The 25,610-nt window shown below is 46.2% G+C and overlaps 1 protein-coding gene across 1 annotated transcript in view; it reads right to left on the reverse strand.

Annotated features, from left to right (window-relative positions):
- Positions 1-6,261, reverse strand: part of side (motor axon guidance molcule sidestep) — a 57,561-nt gene extending 51,300 nt beyond the window's left edge. Inside the window, exon 1 of the mRNA XM_014363558.2 lies at positions 5,622-6,261. Coding sequence (XP_014219044.2) covers positions 5,622-5,715 — 94 coding nt within the window. The 5' untranslated portion in view covers positions 5,716-6,261. The remainder of the gene's footprint in view (positions 1-5,621) is intronic.
- Between the last annotated feature and the right edge of the window lie 19,349 nt (positions 6,262-25,610).

Here is a 25,610-nt window from a genome sequence, read left to right on the forward strand (position 1 = left end):
TCCGAAAACAAGCCACATAAATCAATAAATACTTTTGAGGCTCGCTCCACAACAACCATCGAGCTTTTTTTTTAAAAAAGCTCTCTCTCTCAAAGCTGAAATTCCTGCAACTGGACTATACACGTCTCCGGCACAACTACAGTTTATCCAAAAGCATTAGTCTAGCGCAGTGGCGTACACTCTCTCCCTCCGGTACTGCATTTCCGTACAAGGGCCTCCTCACATCTGTAGAATCAGCGAGCCGTGCCAGAGGCTGAACAAAAGTCCAAAGCTCCAGCCAGAGAGGGAGGAGAAATAGGGCGCGATCCGCTCAGGAACTTTGATCAAAAGCTCCCTCTCCCCACCTTCCCATAGTCGGACTCATTTGCGCGTTTTCAAAACAAGAGCGCACACACACATTAAAGCGGATATTTCGAGCACGCGAGCGATGCATTCGCAAGACGAGGGCCATAAGATGCCGTGGCCCGAAAACATGAAACGCATACCTCCAACAGGGAGGGAGTCTCGCATAATGTCGTCCCTCGACGTTACGCCCCGGAGGAGGTGTACTTCTTAGAGGCAGGTATACGGATGCTCTTGCCCAGGCCAATGGCGCACCTTTATTGTCGTGTATATAAACAAGAGAGTTTTCATGGCTCGGCCGAGATAGCCGGCGCGAAAAAAGCTCCAAAGCACGAATTTATTAACCAGGAGGCTATACATTGGCCGTACTCTTTTTACGCCTCTGTCTCTCTGCGTGGGTGCGTACTTTTTTGTAAAAGAACTTGTCGATGTGTGTGTATACGTGGGACCCCTATTCTCGTGTATTTTTTTGCAAAACGGATGTTGTGCTTGCACGTTATTGGAAACGAGGGGTTACTCGTTCTCCGGAAAATTTTATGGTTTTCCCAATCTTTTCGAAATTATATGTTTTCGAGTCCACGGGACGGAAGCTGGACATTAGTAATACAAAGATTAAAAACAACAATAATTTGAAATTTGACAGTGGAGATTGGAAAATAAGTGGTTTTTGTCTCCAACTTGACGGATCCGCGCGTGTTTTGTATTCCCATGACTCTTTGGAAATCGACGAGTATCGAAAAAAAGGGTACGAGCTTGTGGATCGAAATAGAAGCTCGTAATCGTGTATTAATAACGCGATGGATGCCGTAATATATATATATTTCCACACCGAAATTTTTACAAGCTATACCGTTCCCTCGCTCATTTGCCACTTTATTTGTCCCCCTTTTCTCGCATCATCGATAAATCAGCGTCTTTGAGTATCATCACGTGACAAATGCCGCGTCAAACGTCCAAAAAGCGGGGGTGGGAAAATCGCGCGACCAAAATAGATCAAACGAAAGTAAGCCCCGCGCGTTACAATAAAAGCTCTCTCGACCCGCGTGCGGAGGCCTCTCAACATTCTTCCGTGATTGCGTTTATGGATACGTGTGTACAATATCCGTGAAACACGTTGGGAGAGAAATCGACCTTCGTCGAACAGCGTCCGGAGATCTTGCGTATATACGCGCTTCCTCCTCTTCTTCTCCCTCCCGCCGCTCGTCGTTTCTATAAATATACGCGGGCGCTCGTGAAATGGGACACATTTCGCTCCTCCTATTTCCAGCTCACGATTTTGGGCAGCGAGCGCGCTTATATAAATACACGTGTCTGCACTGCAAAGGACGGCGCCCCGACCCATTCATGCATCCGATCGTAGCTCTGTGTAATCCATAGCCGTGAATCATCGTAATTACAGTAATCTCGAGCAACCGGTTCCTCTGCTTTCTCGGAAATATTTTCGGGACGATTCGCTCGAAAGGCACTATTTGGTGTTTTTTACGCGATTCCGCTAATCGGCCATCCAAACGATTTTGGAAAATCGGCAAACGAGGAAAACAAAATATGCACGGACAATCGAGTACTCGGTTGATAAAACTTACGCACCACGAGGCAAGTAGATCGGCGTCATGCATCAGTGGCAAATAGCGTAAAGTTGGCATGGTTTCACGTGCAATTTGGGTACAGGTCGGGATCGAAGCAAGTCAATCAATATAGTCACCGCGACCATTAGATCCAACGTTTCCACGCATGCACGCACTCCGCGTCTAACCCCATTATAACACCCCTCGCGTATACCCATACACACACACAAGGGGTCATAGTCCTCAAACAGCTATGCTTCGAATTATAGATGACGTGAGGTTGGCGATTGACAGTCGTAAAGTGACAATTCTTGTCCTGTTTGACTATAGCAAGGCCTTTGACAGGATACCTCATGCTCGCTTGCTTGAAAAACTACGTGACCTAAACTGCAGTGACTCTGCGCTGAATTGGTTCTTCAGTTACCTGCATGGTCGCCGACAAGCAGTCAAAGGTGATGCAGAGGTCATGTCTGACTGGCGTCCCTCATTCACCGGCGTTCCTCAAGGCAGTGTGCTTGGTCCTTTGCTTTTTCTCACGTATGTGAACGATTTTTCACGAGTTCTAAAACCCATATGTCACATGCTGATGACTTCCAACTGTACCTCTCATGTTATCCTGAGGATATCCACCAGGCAGCTGAGCATGCGAGCAGGGACTCTCAGGCACTGGCTGATTGTGCAATTGAAAATGGGTTGGAACCTAACTACTTGAAAATGTCTGCTTTGCTTCTTGGTAGTGCGGCAAACATCTCTCGGCTGGAGTCAATGGGATTGCCACCCATAATGGTTGGTAATGGCTCATTACCCTACATGACTGAGGTCAAGGATCTTGGATTGTGGTTGAACTCTACGTTGGGCTGGGAGTGGCATGCTCGACACATCTCTGCCTGCGTCTTCCGCTCACTTTTGTACAATCAAACGTTGTAAACACGCCCTATCTTTCTCATTGAGGAAGTAGCTTATCGAGAGTCTTATTTTTCCTTTGTTTGATTATATGTCAGTCGCCTACCACGGCATTACTGCAACCTCAAGTCTTCAATTGCACAGAGCCCTAAACGGATGTGTCCGCTTCGTCCATGGGAACATTGGCTGGCAATCTAGAGTTACCCCTTATCGTATTCAGTTAAATTGGCTTTCCGTTTCTCGCCGCCGTGATTATTTTCTGGGCATCCAGTCATACTCGGTACTGGCTCATGAACGACCACACTATATTTGGTCCCTATATCAGTTAACTTCTAACTATACAGATCTTAGAAGGTCCACTCGCTTTCCCACTGGTCATCTCATTATACCTTACTCTAAAACTGAATGCATGAGACGATCCTTCTCTGTTCAATCACCTATATTAATAAATAATATGCACCAAAATGTATTTCAACCAACTAAAATCGACAACTTTCAAAGTTTCCTATTTGCGTGTCTCGTAAACCAAGACAAGAGTGAGTGGGATACTGAATACCGGATTTCTGCCTAGATTATAAACTACTAATTCTTATCATTGAATGAAATTGTTTAATTAATTTTTCTCTTTTGTTCTTTCTTTTTAAATACTAATTGTTAACTCAAATGTATCCACATTTTTGATGTATTTATCTATTCAATTGGGTACTTACTTGGATCAACTAATTGTTTATATTTTGTTTTAATACATACATTGTAATAATCCCTCGAAGCCATACGTGGTTGTACCCCCTGGCTGAAATAAAGACTTATACTATACTTATACTATACACTCCTATAAATCCGAGGGTCGACACGCGGAAATTATTTGTCTTGCACATCCCAACGGTGCTGCGTGAATCGGGCGCCCTTCCATCGGAGCGTGGGGAGTAAAAAAAAAAAAAAAAATCGACAAATCGCAGCAGCGAGCAAACGAGCTTTGGCGCGTGAAAAAGCTCACGCTGACCATTAATCAAACTAATGGTCATTCGACTCCCGCGCCACCTTCGCTCGCGCCCTTTTGTATATACGAATGCACAAGCGCCGGTAGCTCATCTGTATCGTTATACCCCCCCGTTCCATATCTCTTTCTCTCGTCACTGCACGCAGGATCTGCCGCACAGTTGTTGTCGCCACCTCGTCTCCGACACGTACACACGCGCATCCGAAACTTTGGCCATTCACGCCGATATGTTCCTCCTTCACGTGCAACCCCGCGGTATTGGTACGGCACTTTCCTTGATTACTCGACTCTCATAATCAATGCCTCTGTTCGATTTGATGAGCCAAGTTTCAGGGGCAGGGGGAGGGGTGAGAAAAGAGAGCCGTAAATAAAAGCGAAGCTCGCGCGCGCGGTGCTTTTTGCGCCCGGAACTTGTTTTTCAATCCCTCCCTCTCTGCCCCTCTCTCCCACTCTCTTTGTACATCTGCGGAGCTTTCAGCCTTTTTCAGTGGGGGCGAGGGAGAGCCAGTAGTATTTTTCACTGCTACACTGCTGCTCGCGGGAGTGAGTAATTGAGAAAACGTATTTCGCTTGTTTTAACGATTTACTACGTACGAGCTTGGTGGATGCAGCGTCAGTTTCCTCTCTCGATGTACTTATGGCTCGCGGTGTTTTGAGCTTGCGCTCGTAAACAGTTGTTAACGGTTTTTTTTTTTTTTATTTTTTTCTTTTCATGCCGATGATATAACTCGATGTTGTTTCTTCTTTTTTTCTTTGGCAGCGACGATGATTCAGGAAGTATTAATAAACTCTAAGGAAAATATTTTATTCTGGTCACGGGGAGAGTAGGCGGAGTCATTAAGGTTGTTAGTCATGGCTTTTGCACCCGCGAATAGGGTAATCTCATTTGTGTTACGAAGAAATCTTAAATCAGGGCCCTAGCAGGAAGATGCACCAGTGGCCCCGATTCGGTGAAGACATAAAAACCTCGCACACCCTCAGGGGAGCCCAGAGGGCAATCTTAATGACAAACATTTTTAACGACACCATGATTCATGGCACAACCCAACGGGTGACACTTTTTATCTACTTGAGCACGTGGTTCCGAGCTGACACGCACTAGCTGCTGAGTTTTTTTTTTTTTTTTTTTTTTTCCTTTCTTTTGTTCGTTTTCACACCCACGTGTCCGTGAAATGCGTAGCATTTGGTAGAGCACAGCCAACAAGGGCTCGAGTGATTGAGACGTTTTTTTTTTGGTCTCGACAAGGAAAGAACAAGATGAAACACGTAGGCGGTAGGACGATGATTTCTTAAATCATGTTTTTTGTCCTCCAGCTAGAGATGGTGGAGCCGAGGGAATTTCGAGTTTCACTACGACTCGACTAACTTGGTAACATGTGTGTCCAAACGACAATTACCTACAAGAATCTTTGGTAAATCGCATAACAAGCTGACGATAGGTCGCGATGAAAACTACTTCACAGAGCCCAGAATCTCCCTTATCCCACCCTTAAACCGTCCATCATTCATCCCCCGGATCTAGGCGCCCATCCTGCCCGTTGTTCGAGATAACAGCTGGCTCGCGAGCCGTCAGTCAGCCACGGTGCGCGTCAATCCGCCAAAGTGTCATCGACACCGTTGTCGCTCCCATTATCGACTCCTCCTTTTCTCCCAAGCAACAAAAGACCCCCCCTACCACCCAAGCTCGTACACAATAGGGCGAGGAGCGATGGGTTGGAAAAAAAAAACCAAAATTCTCGAAACAACACCCTCGCGCCGGCATTTCTGGAGCCACGGAGTTATACAGTACACCGCGGTGTGAATGGACTCACCTGCTTGGAGGTTGTCGTCGATCCAGCCGATGCTCCGGTCCGCCAGCAGCGTCAGCAGACTCGGGAGAAACACAAGCCACGACGTGCGTCGCATTTTTGCGCGTGTCCTTTGTGTACAACAACAACGTGTGGGTGGGTGTTGCTATGGATAAAACGGAGAAGCGTCAGGTGTCAGTGTCGATTCGCGGCCGGCTCCCACAGCTGCCGGCGTACGCGACTCGACCGCCAACTGCTTCTATTATTACCGGCGCCACCACCTCGACTGCCCCAGAGGCTCATCGGGACGCTCGACATCGGAAATTAAAGCCTCCTCTTGCCTTCTCTCTTTTTTTTCTTGTCCCCCTATTTGGATGATCTCTGTGTTGTGTGTTTGTCACCACGTGGTGTGCCCGTGTGGCTCGTTGGTTTCACAGTCGAGTGGCTTGGAAGATTTTTTACATCCTACGTTCACTTTGAAGTTCAACTTCACTGAAGTCACACTTCACTCGTCAAAATGCACCGATACTATCGATTCGGACGTATATACAGGTGGGTAAAAAAAAAGGTGGCCCAGCACTCTCGACTACGAATTTGATTCGCTTGAAACGAGATCCGCGATAGAGAGCACCCGAGGCAATATCGCGTGGCGATAAAAAAGGGGCAGTCGGTAGCCGCCCTTCACCGCCGCAACCGCCACGACAACGATCTCTGGCACTGCTGTGGGAGTGCTTTCGCCCTGAAGTTGTCGGGCGCGCGATATTAGTCCCTTTGAACGGATATTGAAGTGCGCCCGACGCATATAGCGGAGGTAGTTTCAGCACTTTTGTCGAGGTGGCCGATCGTTTGTTTCCTCCTGATGAACGCCCTCCAGTCAGCCCGACTCTCCTCCGTCCTCTTCTTTTTTACTATCACGAATCATGAAATTGGTCCCCTTCCTGCTCCACTTGTGATGAATATTGCCGCCGTCCTTCAAGTTGACGCTGCAGATGCGCCCGAGCACGTGCTCTTCGTTGGTACATCAAAACGGCGCGTCCCTGTGATCGAGCCGGCTGCTGCGGTGCCTTTTTTTTCTCTCTCTCGTGCTCGGGACCTCCCACGCGTCGCAGATGGACCCCGTCCCGAGCGGCGTTTCGCAGTACCCCCAGCCTCGTCCGCTATCCCGTCACCCGTACTCGTCCCCCTATCTTTTTATTCAGCTGGGACTTTTTCGTTTTTTTGGAGCCTTTTTTTACCAGCTCTCAACACCAAGGCCCTCTTTGACCGATAGCTGCGCCGAAAGAGCCTGATGACGAATATCCTTTTTCCTCCTCCGTAGCTGGCGTCGTTACTTTGCTCCGCTTGCTACAGCAAACTTGTCGCAAAAGTTACCTCGTGTGTACCTTCCGTGTAATCCGTCGACAAACTCGGTATCGATCATTAGCGCATACGTACACGGAGGAGGAGAAGCAGCGGCAAGACGTGCAGGACTTTCGCCGAGTTTTAAAACGTAAATCCAAGATCCTCTGGCACTTTGCTCCTATATCCTACTTACGAAACATCCCCACGTGCACGCACCCCCGGATGTGTGTATATATGTATAGGGGTTGCTCCGCGCGTGCCTATACATCACGTGCGCGTGCACGAAACCGAGGCGAAAACCGCGAGCTGTTCCAGCAGCAGTTTCCGCTTATTTTCCCGTCCACCGTCTGCGGGGATTCTCTCCCCTCCTCGCTCCGACTGCGTTAACTTTGCGCAGATTTTCGCAAATCCGAGCGGTATATAGGGCTACCAGCCGGCAAAGTTTTCCGTGGGCCAAGTCTTCGGGGGGACCCCACGAGAGAGTTCCGGGGGGGGGGGGCGATGAATCACTCGGTCTTCTTACGCTCCTCTGGAAATAAAAACGCGATTTTTCCCAGGCGTGCGTGTGCGCGCGGTTGCTCCCTCGGAACGAGTTGGAAATAAATAAAGTAGGCTCGTACCACGGCTGAGTTGCGTGAACGCGACTCTTCTACCGCGAGGCTAACGCTAAACTAAACCAATTCCCTTCGGCTCGAAAGCCCCGAAGATACGCGGCAAGTTTTCGTGCCCCCCCCCCCTCCTCTACATGGGTGCGTGAGTTAAACACGGTCTCCCCCTTCGTCACTTCTTTGCTCGCTCGCCGTGGCGCTTGCACGTAACGCCTACGCGCTGCGGAGGAGGTTGAAAACGCTGCTCTCGGTACATGTGTGTGTGTGTGTGTGTGTGTGTGCCTCTTCTTATTTCGATAGCCGGCTCTCTATACGTGCTACTGACCCCTTCTCCCACCGTCGTAGATCGTCATCACTGTTCTCTCTTTCTTTCTTTGCGCGTGACTCTTGTTTTTTTTTTTGTTTTTTTTTTTGCCTCCCTCCCCCCAGCCACCTATAGTTTCTAAAACGTAATGCTCGTGTTCCCCCCTTTTGGCGTGCTGCATATCTGCTTACCCCCTCTGTCTATTTCCCGACACGGGCGCACGTGTGCGTTTGGGGGGGGGGACTGCATTAGATCATTCAGGTTCTCTCTCTTTTTCTTGCAAACGCGTTTTTTTTTTTTTCCACATCAAGCTGTAGTTTTTTCTTTTTTTTTTTTTTTTGTTGTGAATCAGTTCCATGCGGGGTCAAACGATGCGTGTTTTTTCAGGTGATCTTTTCAGTGATTTCTAACAGTCATAGAGTGTATAGAGGTATAACGACGAGATGTCAGTTCAATGTTCGTTTAAACAACTCACAGAAAAAAAAAAAAAAATCCAATCTTAATCCATCCACTCGTCAACTGTCCAATACATGCTTGAAAAACCACCCCCAATCGTGATTTTATTTTTCCGCAACCCGATCGCAAGTCGAATTAATTTAATCCGCAAATCGTAATTTGAATATAAATATCCGAATAATCACGCGCAGCGGCAGAAGCAATCAGGACGCGAGGATTCGTTTCGCGAAAAGCACCCTCTCGACGCTGCGATGCTTTTTTTCGAAATACATTTTCCCAGCACCAGCAGCCCTGTATCCACACACACACACATGTCATGCAGAATGGGGGGGGGGGGTGCTGCAACTGGCGGCGCGTCGCGTGTATATTCATGAGCCACGAGAGAGAGAGAGAGAGAGAGAGAAAATGCCCGGGAGTGTCACGCGGTCGGGGGAGCACACAGCACGCTCGGGAAGAGGAAAAATGCTTTTGGCGTATCATCGCATCGGTTGGCGCCTACATCACACATGTGTACATGGAGATGTACGGCACGGCAGCGACGACGACGCGATAGCTTATCCGACACGCGTATACCCGGGGGGTGGGGAAACAACGACAACCGGTCGGGTGCGGCATACGGGCTAAGGGGTGGCAGGGTGGAGCAGCCAAATCAACCAAATCATTCCGTGGCGTGCGTATCTGTGCCATTAGAGAGATAATGTACACACGTATATGGATATATGTATACGTGCATAACTACGTGTACCTACATCGACGCGGAGAATGGGGTAACCAGGGGGTTGGGGGTGAGGAGGGACGACAGGGCGATGTGCCGCCTGGGTGCATCTTGAGCGACGTGAAAAAGTTTTTGCGGCGAGAATTTTGATGTTTTTTCGATTTGCCCGGCGCTTGACGCCAGCGACCCCTAAAAAGACTTTTTTCTTCCCCCCCCCATGCCCCTCTCTTTCTCTCGTTTATCTGGTTCTTTTGCCTTCGTTCTCTGTCATTTTGTCCCCATCCATCCGACTGTCGTTTTCTTCTAGGCGTCGTGTGCGCTCACCGAGAGACGACGTTGCTGTGGGCTTCATTTTTTGTTCGCTTCGCCGCCGTCGTCGTCTCGGACGTTTTCAGATGCTAAGTAGAGAGAAGGAGAGAAATTGATTCGGAATCTCATAGCCGTGCCAGGGGTTACCTTGGCACATCATTATGCAGACTTACCGATAAATTCCGTTTGCCTCCGACTGCGTTTCTCTTTTATTTTGTGACCCCCGGTATATGCACACCCGTACCATTTCTCCCTCCATTTTTCTCCTTTTTCAAACCCACGTCTGATGTCGTTTCTTTTTCTCTCTCTCTCTCTCTCTCTCTCTCTCTCTTCTCTTGGCAATACATTTTGTTTCCTCAAACAAAGACACTTTTCCTTTATTACTATACGTATGGACAAAAAGCGCGAGGTGATTGTCATTTCAGGACTGTATTTATTTTTTTTTCACGGAAAAGGAAAGACGTGCAGAGTCTCGAACATTATTATATAAAAGCAGTGTCCAACGAACCCCTGTTTGTTTGTTAGTTGTTGTCGGCAGGGAGCTCTTCTTGGGAAAGTTATCGAACTTTTTGACATGTAGTCGCTCTCCCTCCCTTTGCACGACTAAAGGATCTCGTCAAAAAGCAAAGTCTAAAGTTTTGTAACAAACTTGATTCCGTGGGTGACTTTTTTATCTTTCGCGTATACCGAGAGATAAACAACAGCTTCTTGCTAATTTTGTTTCATTAGGCCAGTCGGTGAAACGGCGCTAATCACAAAATAGATCAACCGTAAAAAAGTGAACAGCGCGTAAGTTGCAAAAGCAAATAACAAGTAAACCAAGTCGAGAAAACATATGCTTTATGAAGCAACATTCAAATAGGACATATTACAATATACTGTTTGTCGTTTCGTCGCTTTCAATACATGTCATATCCGATGACACCTCGACGTTGAATGACGGGCGTCTTTCCCAATCGTGTCGCCAATACCCAGTGACTTTGCGCCCCCTGAGAACTTGGCGTGGTAGTTAGCCGGCGATTCCAAGGGTCGTGCAAATACTCAGCGAAAGATTAGAGCACCAGGACGTGCCAGCCCACCTCTCCCCCTCCCCCCCATCTCCATCGCGAATCGGATTAGTCGAGCTTCCTTTGGCAGCCGGCTACGCACGCTGAAATATTCATAAGCCCTCATTCTTGTACACCAGCCCTCGGTGCTAATTATTATTCCCCGCATCTGGCTCCCGTGGACTCGCCCAACAGGTGTCTTCTCCCTCTTCCCCAGCTTGCTCGCGTATCCTTTCTCTCCGCGTAGCACCTTGTAATTCTAATGTGTGTATACCTACGTGCGTCGGTGGATTTTGAATTTCAATACCTCCGCTGATTTTCCTTTGTGTGTTGTATCCCTTTGTAACACGGTTCCGTTCTCTCTCTCTCTCCTTGAAACATCTACTGTTTACTCGGTTTCGTCTTTGCACTTCTTTATGCGTACAATCACTCGTACGAGGCACAACTCACAATGAACGGTATATACTTTTGACGCTTGATTATCAGTTTTACTCGTTTGAATGGATCATATACGGAGACACGAGAGCTATTGTGAAAAGTTCGTCAACAAACAGACAATGGGATGCATACCTCCAAGTTGAGCGTATATCGTTCGTCTCGCATCGAGTAAAGTCCTTGGAAAATCCGCTTTCGTCCTAATTTGAAAGCTAGCAAGGTATACCCATACTTACAAAAAAAAAAAAAAAAAAAAAAAAAAAAAAAAAAAAAAAAAAAAAAAAAAAAAAAAAAAAAAAAAAACGAGACACGTTTGCACGCCTGAACCGACTCTACGTACGTATGTCAAGCTATAATTTTTCACTCGACCCCCAACAGCTCCCAAACCACTGAGCCACGTTTGACGATAAACAAGAGAATAAGCCTTCCTCCTAATTTCTATCGTCCCAACAGCTCGTGCTCCATCTTCCACGCCGTCTGACCTCAATATTCTCCGAGTATCTCATCCCGTGCACGTGCTCACGATGCACGCCGGGCTGCCACCCCCCCCCCTCAAAGCTACACACAACACCGCAACGACGACGACGACGACGGCATTAGATTAAAACGTCTCAATATCGCTCCAGCGTCGAGACCTCGAGCACCTCCCGCGGAAGGCAATCTCGAGCCACCTCCCCGTCCCCACCCCCATCTCGTCCACATGTACAAACACGACCCGATTTATAATTGAGTATACACAGTCTGCGCCCTCGATATATCGCGGCCGCCCTGCTGCGAGCCATTAATTAGACCGGTTAATCGTGACGAGCTTTTCCCACCCCCTGCCCTCTTCATCATCATCAACGTCAATGGGGGGTTAAGTATGGAAACGCTCGCCTCTATTCGACTTACTCGCATTTATATACGTAAACCACCACCAATGTAGAAATCGATGCTTAATGTGATACGCCGTATGTGAATCATTGCCATGCGCTATAAAGAAAAAATAAACGCTTCAGTACCTGCTTCGCGAGCGCTGCCTTAGTTTCCTCGCTCGTGTGACTCATCAGCGCCCCGCCGATTCACCCCCTCCCATGGTGTGTTTCCATCGGCTGCGAAGGATCGCGTGTGGCGACTAGACGCCTTTCTTTCATTATTAGCTCTGTCATAGAGAGAGTTACTATACGTACTATACTACTCTAGCGATGCAGCCATTAAATGCGCTCCAAAGGGCACGGCAGTAGTGGCCAGGTGCGTACACATTGTACGCTGTGTGTATTAAGGGTGCAGCGTGTGCGCCGCGTGCCTATTTGCATAGATGTTTGCGGCGTGCGCGTTATGAGCGGCTGCATTGGATCGAAGAGCAATAAACACGTGGATGTTTGTCGGCGCGATGAATACATATCGCGGTGTCAATACCGCGTCATAGCGAGCGCATTTTAACGTGTGTCTCCGCAAAATGTGCCCCACCACCTGTACAGCCAAGACTTGTCTTTCCGATATCGTTTAGGTGTATTAGGTGTACGCCCATTGTGCGGAAGGCGAAAACGCGAGTGCCATCGACACGGAAATATTGTCATTTGATCGAGCTTGACGCTGCCGAGTGCGCGCGCGTGTGTACACGATTTCCATCGCGTGACGGGGATGATACCAAGGGTTCACGTGGCCTGATAAGAGGCCATCCAGCGATTTACGTGCATACAAGTCGTGTGTAATGAATTACGAGCCACCCCCACTCCCCTTTTACCTGTCTCTCTCTCTCTCTCGAGGGAGGTTTTTATTGTTGCGGCCATGTGTGTGTGTGTGTGCTTCTCTTCTGAGTCATCGCCCGAGTGGGTACTTGCGCGCGTGTATACCATTGGGCTTTTGCCTCAATGGGGGGGTAGATTGTGCCTCTCTAATGGACGGAGAAATTTCTTCGTCACTCCGTGTACCCGCTCGATAATACGAGTAATCGCCCCTGAGTCATTTCTATGCATATACTTCAGTATTTTTTTTCTTCCTCTTTTCCTTTTGGGATTGTCAATGACGAAAAGCAATCGGAGAGTGGTATGAAATAGTAATGACCGATTAATTGAAATTCACAAGATCACATCTCCATTAGTTTCAAATCGTCCTACTTGGGGGGTTTGAGAAGAAAAAAATAGTACCAATACGGATCACACGTACATCTCCGAAAATCAAAGGCGAATTTCTCGTCATCTCACTGACAGTCAATATCTGACGTCGCGCAGAGTGCCGATGTGCAGCATAACATGCGTAAGTATACGATTCCAAGGCAGTGTGTCGAAGCTTCAGCGCGAGATTGAAAATTCTTCCCCCAAGAGGAAAAAAAAAAAATGTAAGCATCGAGTATATAACCCCAGGGCCTGTATACACATTTGCCCGGTGGCGATGGATCCAAGTTTCTCCTTATAAATTGCGTGCATGTGCGATGCGTTAGAGCACGGGGGAAAAAAAGGGGGTGGCTCCAATGACATTTCATTCCGAGGAGTATTTGTCAGGGGGACGTCTCTTAACAGGCTCGTGGCTCACGGATCACTTGAAACATCGCAGACTCGACGGAGCGCGCGCGCGATTTATGTAACATGCTTGTATTTGCGCGAGTATGGGCAAAAGGAAGAAAAATCGCGGGGATGCACAACTATACATGGGTGTGTCTAATAACGCGTGTCATTGCGTGGCTCTCGGTTTTCTCCGATCCGGGAGCACAGTACCTCACAGCGAGTGATTTGTGCTGATCGAGGGTGCACGTAATTCATGGGGATGCGTGTAAAAAGGGACCAATGCTCTCTGGGAGCTAGAAGGAATAAATAATATTCTTGCTGGCGCAGCTTTTCCCTGCGAATTCCCGGGGGTGAGTTAGGGATGCAAAATTTTCGCAACTTTTGTAGACTCTCTGCGGTAAAAGTATGTAACGTAATTAAAAAAAAAAAAAAAAAAAAGAAAAAATAAAGACAGAAATGCAAAGTATTCAAAATCGCGTTATGTCACTTGGAATTAAATTACGCGAGCAAGAGTTTGACCCACATCTTGCGAGCGCAGCCCACCGGCCGTAGACGAAAATAAACCGTGACACCCGAGCCGATGCAAAAAGACACTGCCGTCAAAAATAGCCTTCGATCTTGTCCCCAAAGAAAAACAAAAACATAATCACCTGTAATACACAGCGGAAAAATTGCGCAGTCCCGTTTCTAAATACCGTATTTCGTGCCCACAACAATCGAGTTCGCACTTGAAACAAAAGTGGAAAAAAAAAGACTCGCGCTTGGCTCTGCAGCAAATGTAAACAGTATAGGCTCATCTCTCTGCCAAAAACAATGTGCAAATAACACACTCGGGCTCTGGCGTTCTGGCCAAACTGCATTCCAAACATTTCGCGAGGCTTTCAAAGCTCACCCGCTTCCTCCCTCCCTCCCTCTTTCTCTCGTAAACATAACACAAATATAGAGTCGAGAGCTATGGAGAGCTCCCTCGAACGTTGTAGGTGCGCCACGCGTGCACCTCTCCTCCCTTCTCTCTTCGAGGAGGGGGTGGTGCGTTTGTATGGAGTTGCTCGCTAACGGTGCTTCCTCCCCCCCCCTCCCCAACTCCCCTTCTATGAACTGCTTCTAATGTATACCTACTTTCGTGCCGGTGCCTATGTGCGCGATGGGGCAAATGGCTTCCGAAATGACTCTATAGGTCCGGGTTGAGCGCAGAAATCTCGAGTGCGCTGCGGTACTTCCGTCCCAGAAATACATCCTCGGCAAATCCTCTTCTATCTCACGGCTAACTCCCCCACCCCCCCGTGACTGTCGAATCGAAAGAGGAGAAGGATATAGCCGAGGAAAGACAGATAAAACGAAGGAGAGAGAGGAAGCTATACGAAGACGCGTTGGGTGTGACAGAGAGGGAGGGGGTAGAATATCGAGCTTTGCACGGGCCCAGGGCGAGTTTGCCTTCTATCTGCGCTCGAGCGCGTAAGGATCTTGATATTCCGGTGGCGCCTGCAGATTATGAAGGAACGAGGGGTCGCGTGTGCGCTTCATCGGTCGGGAGCTGAGAGCTCGATGAAAAATGCCCGGGTGTAGAGAGATGAGGATCGAGAGCGCGGATAAGGGCTTACTAATGATGACTCGCGTGCAGGGAAATCTCCGGGAGAGCTTTTTTCATCCCTTCTCTCTTTTGTGTGTGCATATTTTGCTTTTTTGACCCTCGAAGAATGCAAGTGCACGAGGAAGTGGGGGATGGAAAAATATAGAAAGAATTTTCATGCTAAAGTGTCATACGTGCGTTTCGGTGTTATCTGTTCTCCGATGGAGCGAATCGTCCTCCGCGTGCGTTTTTCCCCTTTTCCTGATCGGCGTACTTTGACGATTATTTTTTTTATTTCTTTCGCTCGTGACGATTTTGTTTCTGCATTTCGTAGTCCTCTCTCCCCGACGTGTGCACTTTAATCGCGTGCGAGGGGTTTAATATCGCGTATAACTACCATTTTCGCGAAAACAAGGAGATAGAGAGAGATGCCGCGGCAAATGTATCGGAAAATCTCGATACGTCGGCTTTTCGTTTTGCAATCTCGAGCGTTGGGTATAGAGGTTTCACGTGGAAAAGTCGAGTGTTACGTACACAAAATTTTCGTGTTACTCGCACGAATTCTCTCAACTAACCTGTTTGTTTTATGGGATGTAAAGATCTGAATATAATTTTCATGGATTTTTTTTTTGAGAGAAATATTACGTTTCATCGATACCGTAATAATGCATCGACTGTAGTTATACTTGAGAAGAGTTTATCAAAACATTTTGTTCCTCTTTTTATTACATCCGAAAACCCGTTGGATACATCTCCTATCACGTGCATACTCGAGAAACGTACACCACTCTGAGAGCTACAAATTGTGAAAGTATCGAGTAACGTACCACTTTAAATATACTACGTACAAAAAAAAAAAAAAAAAAAATACTATCGACTAGTGCATGAAAGTAAAGCTGTACAAATAATAGGCAGTGCTTACGACGTATTTGTAGAGTACGTGTGCATTAGGTACAAGTTACCATACGTTTTTTTTAAATGCTCGCCCTTGGAGTCTGTTGACACTTGGTGCTCGTCAGGCGACTGCTATTGAAAGGTTAAGGGGTGCGAGGAAAAAGGTTTAGCCGTACGGAATAACACTTTTCGATGTGTCCTCGCGTGTAAAGTAGATTGAAATAGAGTCATTGTTCTACGGCTCGTTGTTTGCATTAGGTGAGGAAATGTTTTTGTAAGAGAAAAAGTTGTTTTTTGATATTTTCTTTATTTCCACTTTATTTTGCTGATCATGAATTCTGTAGATTTCCATTTTTTCATTTAACGCGGATAAATGCTTCGTAAACGAGTTGATGTTCATAAATTACATTTTACCATTGATTTGTCAAATTGGCAGAAGCCCTTTTCTCGAGAAAATGTTAATAACGTTTAAGGGGAATCTATTATTGCGGAACTAATGATAAACTCACCCCTCCACATCCCATTTAAAGCGTATCCAAATACTCGGGGAGTGTCGCAAATCGCACCGACACACCAGATAACACCCTCAACCATCTCCGGGCTTAAACAAAGTTCGTCCTCTTTCCTCCAATGTGCTCGCGTCCCTTTTCCCCAGATAAGAAAACAATAGAATACAAGAGTAGGCGATGCACCCCCCCCTCCCCATCTCTCGCGTGCATGTACGTGTTTCGAGCGGGAGCGACGTCGTTAGACGTTTTACCAGAAAATCCCATCGCGTTACGGATGCAGTGTATAGCACGCGTCTCTCTTCCTTTGCCTTTTACTCTTTTAAACTCCCTCGAAATAAATAAATCCGTGAAATGGCTCTCCATGGACTCACTTCTTCTCTCCTTGGCTTTCGCTCCACCCACTCGATTTCCTTTCTTCTACCGCGAGGCGGGAGCTTTGGGCCTTGGGGCAGAAAAGGCAGTGCAGGCCTCGCCCTTCATAGGGACAAAAAAGCCTTTTGTTCTACCATGTTCCTCCCCACTGTTTTTTTTAGCCTTTAGTCTCAATCCTTAGTGTTAAAGACAACCAGCAGTTATTGAAAAGGCATCAAATGAAGTTTGAGCGTTCGATTGCGGCGACAAACTTGTTTGATTCCTGATAAAAATCTCTCCCATCTCATTATACTTTAGAGTATTTTTCTTCCCTGATATTATAATGTTACGTATATACATATACATATATTTATCTGTACATACCACTGGTCCTCGGTTAAGGGTTGTTCATCCCCTTTGGCCTTTAATGCAATAAATCACATCACCAGCGAACCAGTGGGGGAGGAAGACACATTGGTGAAATTCCTCGTCAGACAATTTATCTTGCAAGGGATGAAAAAAAGTGAGCACATGCATGTATCGAAAGACGGGCGAGAGAGAATCCGATAGAGAGAGGAGGTAGATAGCATTGGGGGGGGAGAAAAAAAGCACTGGGCAAGCAACACGCGAGTGTGTATACAAAATCTTGTAGATGTGTGGGTGGGGGGAGGATGCACATTTGAAACGCAGATTTTTCTCATGCATCCGAGTCGCACGCGCACGCACATCAGAGAAGAGAAGGGGAAGGGGGGGGGTGAAAAAAGAAGCTGACGCAAAAGAGGGAATAGAATAAAAATTGTATTGCTTTCTGAGAGTAAAGTCACGAGAGGAGGGGGCGTCGGAAAAGATCTTACACGCGAGACATTAAAGAAGAAAGGGGGAGGTGGAGTAGAAAAAAAAAAAAAAAAAAAAAAAGAAACAGTTAAAGGCGCACAGGGACAATAAGAAGCCGAGGAGGATTAAAAGGGCGAGGAGAGGAAGTATGGGCGAAGGAAGGGAGAGAGTGGAGGAACGCGCGACTAAATTTTCCTCGAGGCCGCCCAAGGGAAAGAAGCTGCTACGCTCGTAGGCGTACATATATATATACCAGGGGAAGAGTTATAAAGAGGGAAGGGGTAGGAGCACTGTATATGTATATAGAGAGAAAAACCGAAATAGAAGCCGTGCACCTGTCCTGGCCAAAAAAGGAAGATTGCGAGCTTGCACACATACGCGGACGTACGGCTCGTCTTCTTTCCTTTTTCCCATCTTCAAACACCGCGTCACGGAATCACGTATATTAGCAGTTTTGCGCGGAGCTCTCTTGATTTTCTCCCTTTGCTCTTCGTCTTCCGTTTTGTAGTGCGGCTCCCCTTGACCCATCGCTCATACGCACATCGCTAGCTCGCACAGCGGCAGCCCCAGCTTTTCAACTTTTTTTTTTTTTTTTTTTTTTTTGTTTTTGCTTCAGTTTGTGCTTCCTCTGCTCTCCCACACGCGTGTACACGCTCTCCGCTGAGCTACTCGGAAACATCGCCCCCTCTCTGCTCGTGAGTTCTCTTAATACGATGGTTGTTGCGTAAATTCATCTCCTCCTCGCGCTTTAGCTTGCTCTGATTACGGACACATTAAGTGCCACGAGGGCGCTATACGTTTATTTGCACACGTGGTCACTTGGATAAATAAATGTTTGACGAGGGTGGCCTTTTTTCTCTCTCGTGCTTGGTGTCTCGTGTGCATATGTACTTGCTTACATGATCCGTATCGCCGAGAAGATGTACGTACCGATTTTTTAACCTGTTTTCTACCTCTAAAGTTCAACAGCACCGATAAATAAAGTTTGGCATACACTTATGAAAAAGTTACCAGAGCATCAGCTCAATCAAAAAGCGGATGTAAAAAAAAATCGGCAAATGTGTGCAAATGCTGTTTCTGCTCAAACGTTCAAGCGGTGTTTGGGCAACAACTATGTCAACAGTCGTGTACCCGTTTATATCTTGATTCCAGGTAATTTTAATTTTCCTGGCACTGTTTGAAGTAGAACATTTATTATTAATCGCGCTTTTCTCATAACTCATTAAATCACGCGTGAGTAAACCTCATAAACTACGGACTGAATCACGGAATCGTAGCTAAGTAATGATAAAAAAAATAAAAAATGGTACAAACGAAATACCCACGTGATATAATGAAACGGCTAGTTGGTATTTTGAGGTCGAAGCACTTACGATTAGTAGAAGCGTATATGTACGGCTGTGCAGTCGAGTGGTGGCTCGTGCGTCCCCGACGACGACGAGCCAAGAAGCGGTTCTATATTTGTATGGCACCAGAGTTGGGAGAGCGTAGAGAATTCCGCTGGTTACGCATACACGAACGCGTCGCGCGCCTCGTGCCGCCACCGGATATGGCCAAATCAAAAGCACGAGAAGAGAATGAAGAGCGCGAAAAAGCGCTATTTCAAGGTTAAATACAGCGTCTTCCGGAATTCTTTTGGGGGGCTATATCGGTGCTTATTCTTGCAAGCTCTGGCTTTTGTTTGTTTGGAAGTAGCCGAGCTTCCTTTCGTTCGGCCGATTCGCAAAAAAGCTCTGTTTGCTTTTTTTGAAAAAGGGTTTTTGGAGTAAAATTATCCAAGAGTTAATCAGGCTGTTTGCTTCTTTGGCATTTTATCGACATTTTTGCGTTCGAGTGCCTTGTTTTTCGAGAATCTCTTTTGATTATTTTCACGGAAAACAATTTTACTGAAAAAAATGTCGATCTAACATTATTTCATAGCAAACTTCTTGCCCTTCGAATTTATCAGCAAAGTAAAAAAAAAATTATTACTCAAATATCCACAAATAAAATAGGGAAAAATAATACTTCTTCAGTGCCATTTCTCGCTTCTGGTGGGACTCGAAAAAATATTTACCTCGGCCTCTTCGATTTCGCATCGCAGCCAGAGTCGAGCCCTTTTTTGAGTCATTACACCCGTGGGAATCTACTTTTGGCGTGCCTTTGGATTTTCTAAAGCCTCGCCGTGCAGTTAAAGAAGCATACATCCGCGCAGTATACCTCCCATACGTCTCGCTGAAAAAATATTTAACTTTTGATCGGGCGATTGCCTCCTTCTCCCGAAGCTTATACGCCCGAGCTTTTCTCTTCCTACCCCCCACATCCTCTGCTTTAATGTTCAATTCGCTCGAAAGTTGAAAGACTTTGAGCTGGATATCCCGACCTGATTTTAAATCATAGGTACGAATAAGTTTTTCCAGACAGTTTTTCCGCGCGCGATAAGCCGATAGTATACTTTCTGGCAAAATAATCGCTTCGAGCACGAGGAATTCGAACACACAAGAGTAGATTACGATCGTGCGATGTTTTGCAAACTTACCAGTGGCGTTTACGATCAGTGAAAACATCAAAGCTCACTTTTACCATCTCAAACAATGAAATCCACTAAAATGTGGATACACCCTTGTCCAAACAAGGGTAAGGAAACGATGATGGACGATTCGATACCATTTTCCCGTTTGTAGACAGAGGGACAAAAACTACGGAGAAAAGCCTCGCGGGATCCACGAGAAAGAGCACTCGGTTTGTTGTTCCTCGATTTGTCCGCAGAGAAAAAAAACGAAGAGAGGCCGTCAATCAAGAAAGTCACTGGCAAGGTGGTCTCGAAAAAAATTGTCTTCTAACTGTACAGCAGCGATAACAAAAGTCCCCGCGCAGCTTCTCCAGGGAGTATGTATATATACACATCTCGCACTTCTTTCTTCTTCCATTCATTCTCTCGCACGTGCGTGTGTGAGCTCGTTCATAAGTATTTCACGTCCATGAGGGTGCTATAATCCATTTCGCCGCCGCGTGCGAGTGTTGCCGAAGAAAAAACGTGGAAGGGATTATGGAAGCCCAAGGACGATTTAGAGACTCGCGAGTGTTTATTCTCGTATATTCTCCCTTCCTTCCCAGCGTGTGCATTAATTTCGTGAATCTCGCGTGGGCCCACTAATTTATTTGTACACTGGTATATACTCTTGAACGTCTGAAATATTTCTCTGGGAACGAAGATTATTTTCGGCAAATTTTTTTGTTTTCCCCCGCATTTTGGATCACGACTGGTACACCTGTTGCATCGTGCATCACACGTATACACCGTAGCTCGCACAATACGTGTTTCGAAGAAATAAATAAAAAAAAAGAAAGCGGGTAAAATTAATTGGAATAACGATTTGACGGGGTCTACAAATACACCAAACGAACGAGCGCAAATAAAGACCAGATGCACCGAGGCACGGCCCCGTTTGAAAAATGTGCGAGGGATTATATGGCGTGCGTGGCTCTCTTTCTCTCGGTTTGGTCGTCTCCCTCTCCGGGGATGTAGCTCAAAACACGACCCGATCTCCCCTTTCATCGCATTAGTCCCGCATTTGGTACCATCCGATCTCTCGAGCTTCGGAGATGAAAAAAAAAAGAAAAAAAAGAAAACAAAGGCACCAAAGAGTCATGGCTTTCGGCTCGTATGCAACTGTCGCGGGCATTGATCACTCAGCTGTCTTGGTCCATTGACGTACGAGTGAAGGGATGACCGGTTTCTTCGTGATACGTACCGATCGGAGTTGTCGAGATTATTGTGATGGTCGATGTACGCTTACCGACGAAAATATAAGGATGGACGGTGCAGTGTTGATATTCGCGTCTGGGCGTTTACGACTTCACCGCGTACTCTGGCATGGCACAAAGGACACCGCGTTGGGCATAAAAACACGCGAAATGGACTCTCGTTTTCTACGTGTGCGTACGTGGTATGTGCGAATGGGTGGGTGGCCTCGCACGCGAGATGTCGGGGAGGAAGGAGCTTTTTCGCTCGGCGAAGATGGATGTTTGGAAAATTTTGTTGGACGAGAGTCTTTTGGGAACAAATTCGCTCCGGAAGTTCGAGGGGAGAGCCTTTTTTGCGCTGGTGTGGGTCTTGGAGGTCGTATTAATGGCTCCGTGGTTTCTTTGATTGCGTGCCATTAGAGCTCTCATTACTTGAGAAAAAAGAATCTTTGGTGAGACGTTTTTTTTCTATGAAAATCGCCACTTTGGTGCACAAATTGAAAAACCACATACGTGTGTGCACAAGAGTTGCATTCCAAACAAACTTTGTTAATTTTTTAATCGACAGAGAAACCATGAGATTGTCGTCTGTTTTTTTTTTTTTTTTTTTAATGTCGACAAAGTGATATTCTGTAATGTAAAATTGAATCAAATATTACTGTTACGCTTGAACCAACGAATCTATATGGATTCGGATCCTCTGTTTCCAATTAAATCTCTCCAACGGTTGGTGAAAAGCTCGAGCACTCGAAAGCGGCAATCAATCACCCGATCTCGTTCATCAATTTCCCCTCGAAATTTCTGAAAATTCATTAGGAAGACTAGACAAGACTTTGCGCGATAGGTCCGAAAATACCCCAGAGCTTACCTCCTCTTTGACAAAAAAAAAAAGAAAAAAAAAAAAGGGAGGTGGGGATTAGGAAATAATAAGAAAAAAAAATGAGCAAACGACAAGACGAATATCGCATACAAGCCGTGTCCCCGTCTGTCCCTCGAAATGAAGAAGACAGTGCCCATGCAGACCTGCTGGGAGTGCGCATCAGCGTTTCCATCTAGTCGTCCCTCGACTATAACTCGCCGTGCCCCGTTGTACACAGCATCGGTATCGCCACGACAACGAGACGTCGTCTCCCGGGAGGAGAGACAGGGGGGGGGGGAGGGCAAAACAGCCTGCCACTACTGCTGGCGCTGCAACAGCATCCTTACGCTGCCGGGACCTTTATTACGGCGCATTCATAATACATAGCCACCGGCGCGCCTTCCATGTAGCTTACCACGTAATTCATACCCTCGTCCCCGAGCACTTCTCGTCGAAATATTAAATGCTCGAGAGAGAGAGAGAGCGAAATTAGTGCAAGGGGTAGTTGGCCCAACAACCCCTATTGCGCAAACAATATACATATGTATACGAAGGTACCGCGGTGGTTATCAGTGCAATGACCCAATTGTACTCGCTCCTTTTGTTTTTACCCGTGTTTCGAATGACGAGGGTCCTACAAATTTTGCCTTTACCTCCATGAGGTATATATTATATACGTATCTCAGCCGCGTTTTTCATCCATTTTTGCGCGATGTGCGTAAAACAGAGAGATGGAACGAGCTGATTTGCGCAAACTGGTACAGATGCTCCGGGTCTTTCGACTCGTTTCTCCAGCGACTATGGGAGGAGGAGAGTGGATTTGTTTCTTAGCAACGCTTTCAGAGAGCGTCGGGCGCCAATTATACGTAAATATACGGATGCTCCTCGCCTTTGGATCATACGGGCTGTCGCTGCTTGGGCGAGAGAGCGCGGCTTTGAGTCGCCACGGCGATACCACTTGAGAGATAAGCATCTCGCCCCCTTCGTCTTCTTCTCCTTCTCGTGATGTCTCGGGGGAAGAGTTTAAGGCGTACCTATGTAATCTTTTATTGCGGCCCTCCGGGTTTTGCCATCAAGTGCTTTTGATTTATTATTGATTCTTTGGGGACTCCTGGTGTATACCGGCCATGGCGACTTGATGGCTCGTTTATTACCGTTTTCCTTACCTTTGACAAGGTGACTTTAGGAGATTTCACGGCTTGCTTTGAATTTCCTTAAAACCTGTGTACAGATACTTTGACAAAATGCATAAAATAATATACGTTTTTATATTTCATGCTTGAACATTTGTACATCATGTATATTTTGAATATTTTGTCGTTTTTTGTAGTTGTAAACACAAAAGTTTGGCACTACTCTTGTTAATTAGAATGTTAATTGAGATTTTAATGCATAGGGTGGATTGATGGTGATTAAATTTATACGAGTTTCAGAAATATTTTAAATCAAAAATAAGATAGCCCACACGTGTTATTACTATACATACATACATACGTATTGCTGTAAAAAAAGATTGCAAGATGAGATATGGCAAGAAAAACCATGTACAACAAACGATAAGAAATAAAGCGATGATAAAAGTCACGATAAATGGATATTAAGAGATGATAGCAAAAAACTAATAAAAAGCTGTTGCAAGAAATGAAGATAAATATTACGCGACGAATCATGGATCTCGACCTACTTTCAATGCCCTCGAATCGAGTGCTCACCATTATTATCGTTTCAAAGGGAATCCAATTGAACAACGACATCAAGCAGTTGTCTTTCCGTGGGATTTCAGCACCGAAATCGATTTTCCAGCCGGTTGCGATGCACGAGAGAGCCATAAAGCCTCCACGGAAACATAAACGATCGGGATTTATTGGAAGTAAATTAGATTTCATCGGGACAGACCCGCTGGGGACGCCGAGCTGCAGCCAACCCCCGTTACCGCAGTCGCGGAGCAAGAGCTTTTTCACGTCAGCCGAAGAGAGAGAGAAGGAGCGGGGGAAAAAAAAAACACAGGAAACTACGGAGTCGAGCTGTTGACTGAATGGAAACGTACGATCTCTGGGTGCTCCCATGCCCACCGAGCTGTAAGGAACACACGAATACCGAATGAGTTTTCCGAGACGTTTTCCGACGCAATGGCCTGCAATCCGATTCTGACGGGCCCGGCCTCGAAACGCACGACTAGTTGTTAAAGCCAATTGGAGAACCATCGTATTACCGAAGACACAAGAAGCGAGTTATCCTCGTTTTAGAGTAAATGCTACTTTCACGATGTTGAGGAAACATTTCCCTGCAAACTCCTCCCCCCCCTTTACGATTCAATTTGATTCTTCGAAAGCTCGGTCCACCGATCACATACGTTGTAGCATGCAAGCACCATAAGCTTCTTTTTACGTGGACACGGAATAAAAAAAAAAAAAAAAAAAAAAAAAAAAAAAAAAAAAAAGCGAAAAAAAATGCAACTGGAGCTCCGTGGTAGTAAACAGAAGTGCGGCTGGGGGCATTCATCTGGGGCTCAAGAAAACTGCTGAACAACCAAAAACCGATGCGGTACAACAGCGGCAGCATTCTGGCTGCCTATACTTACTTGTACCTATATACAGGCTCCTCTTTCTCTCCCCTCGGGCCATGTACGTAGGTACAGAGTCGGCAAGTCAATTTCCCTCGCGCCAGCGCAGCTAGTGGGACCAGGATCGGGAAGAGGGGAAGTACTGCGCTTGTTACGTGCAGTGCCCACCTCCTCTTTTTTTTTTTTTTTTTTTTTTTTTTTTTTTTTCGAGAGCTAAAGCTGGCTTGGGCGATGGACAGGGTCCATTGTGTTGTTTGCAAAGAAAAATTCAGGGGCTGCCGCTGTTTTGTCCCCAAAAACTGGAAATACCGCGCGACTTTGCATTTCGATTCGTAATCCATCGCCCCGAGAAAAGCTACGACCGAGCAACTTTACCGTAAGGTTTTTTGTTATCGCTACGAATTTAGCATCGTAGGGGTTCTTGGCGGATGTGTATATAAAATTACGGTGGTTTTCGGTCGAGTTGTTTGGCCCACGATTTATTGGGCTTGGAGTGGAAATAGCTGACGTAACCGCAAGATCAAAGTGGACGGTTTGTGTACACAGAAAACAAATTTGAACGTGAATTGCCTTTGAGTCTATATTTGAGACGTCGCATTGATGCTCCTTCGAAGGAAGAATATTTTTTGATTTAATTTTTTTTTTTTTTTTTTTTTAATATCAGCTTTCAGTAGAGAAAATTATTACCGCGAGAAAACTCTAGCATATTTTAACGTTGTTTCAAAAACTATTTTCTAAACTCAAAAATCCAATTTTACATAGCAGAATTTGCCAAATTCTCGAGGGTTGGAAGTTACCCCACATATCATTTTTGTTTCCCAAAAACAAAATCTCTCATCGAGGAAATTAAACGTTATTTTTATATGCTCAACAATTTTCACCAATGATAGCTACGACACTCTTACTTCACCCACGAGGCCACCGAGCTTGGATGTAAGCCATGTACAATGTACGAAGATCGTCGTGGACTGCGTGATTTGAATAAGACACATGACGGAACTTGCTGA

The sequence above is a fragment of the Copidosoma floridanum genome, unplaced genomic scaffold, assembly GCF_036245765.1.
Source record: "Copidosoma floridanum isolate Cflo_tuat_1 unplaced genomic scaffold, Cflo_Japanese_pri ptg000013l, whole genome shotgun sequence".
Lineage (NCBI taxonomy): Eukaryota > Metazoa > Arthropoda > Insecta > Hymenoptera > Encyrtidae > Copidosoma > Copidosoma floridanum.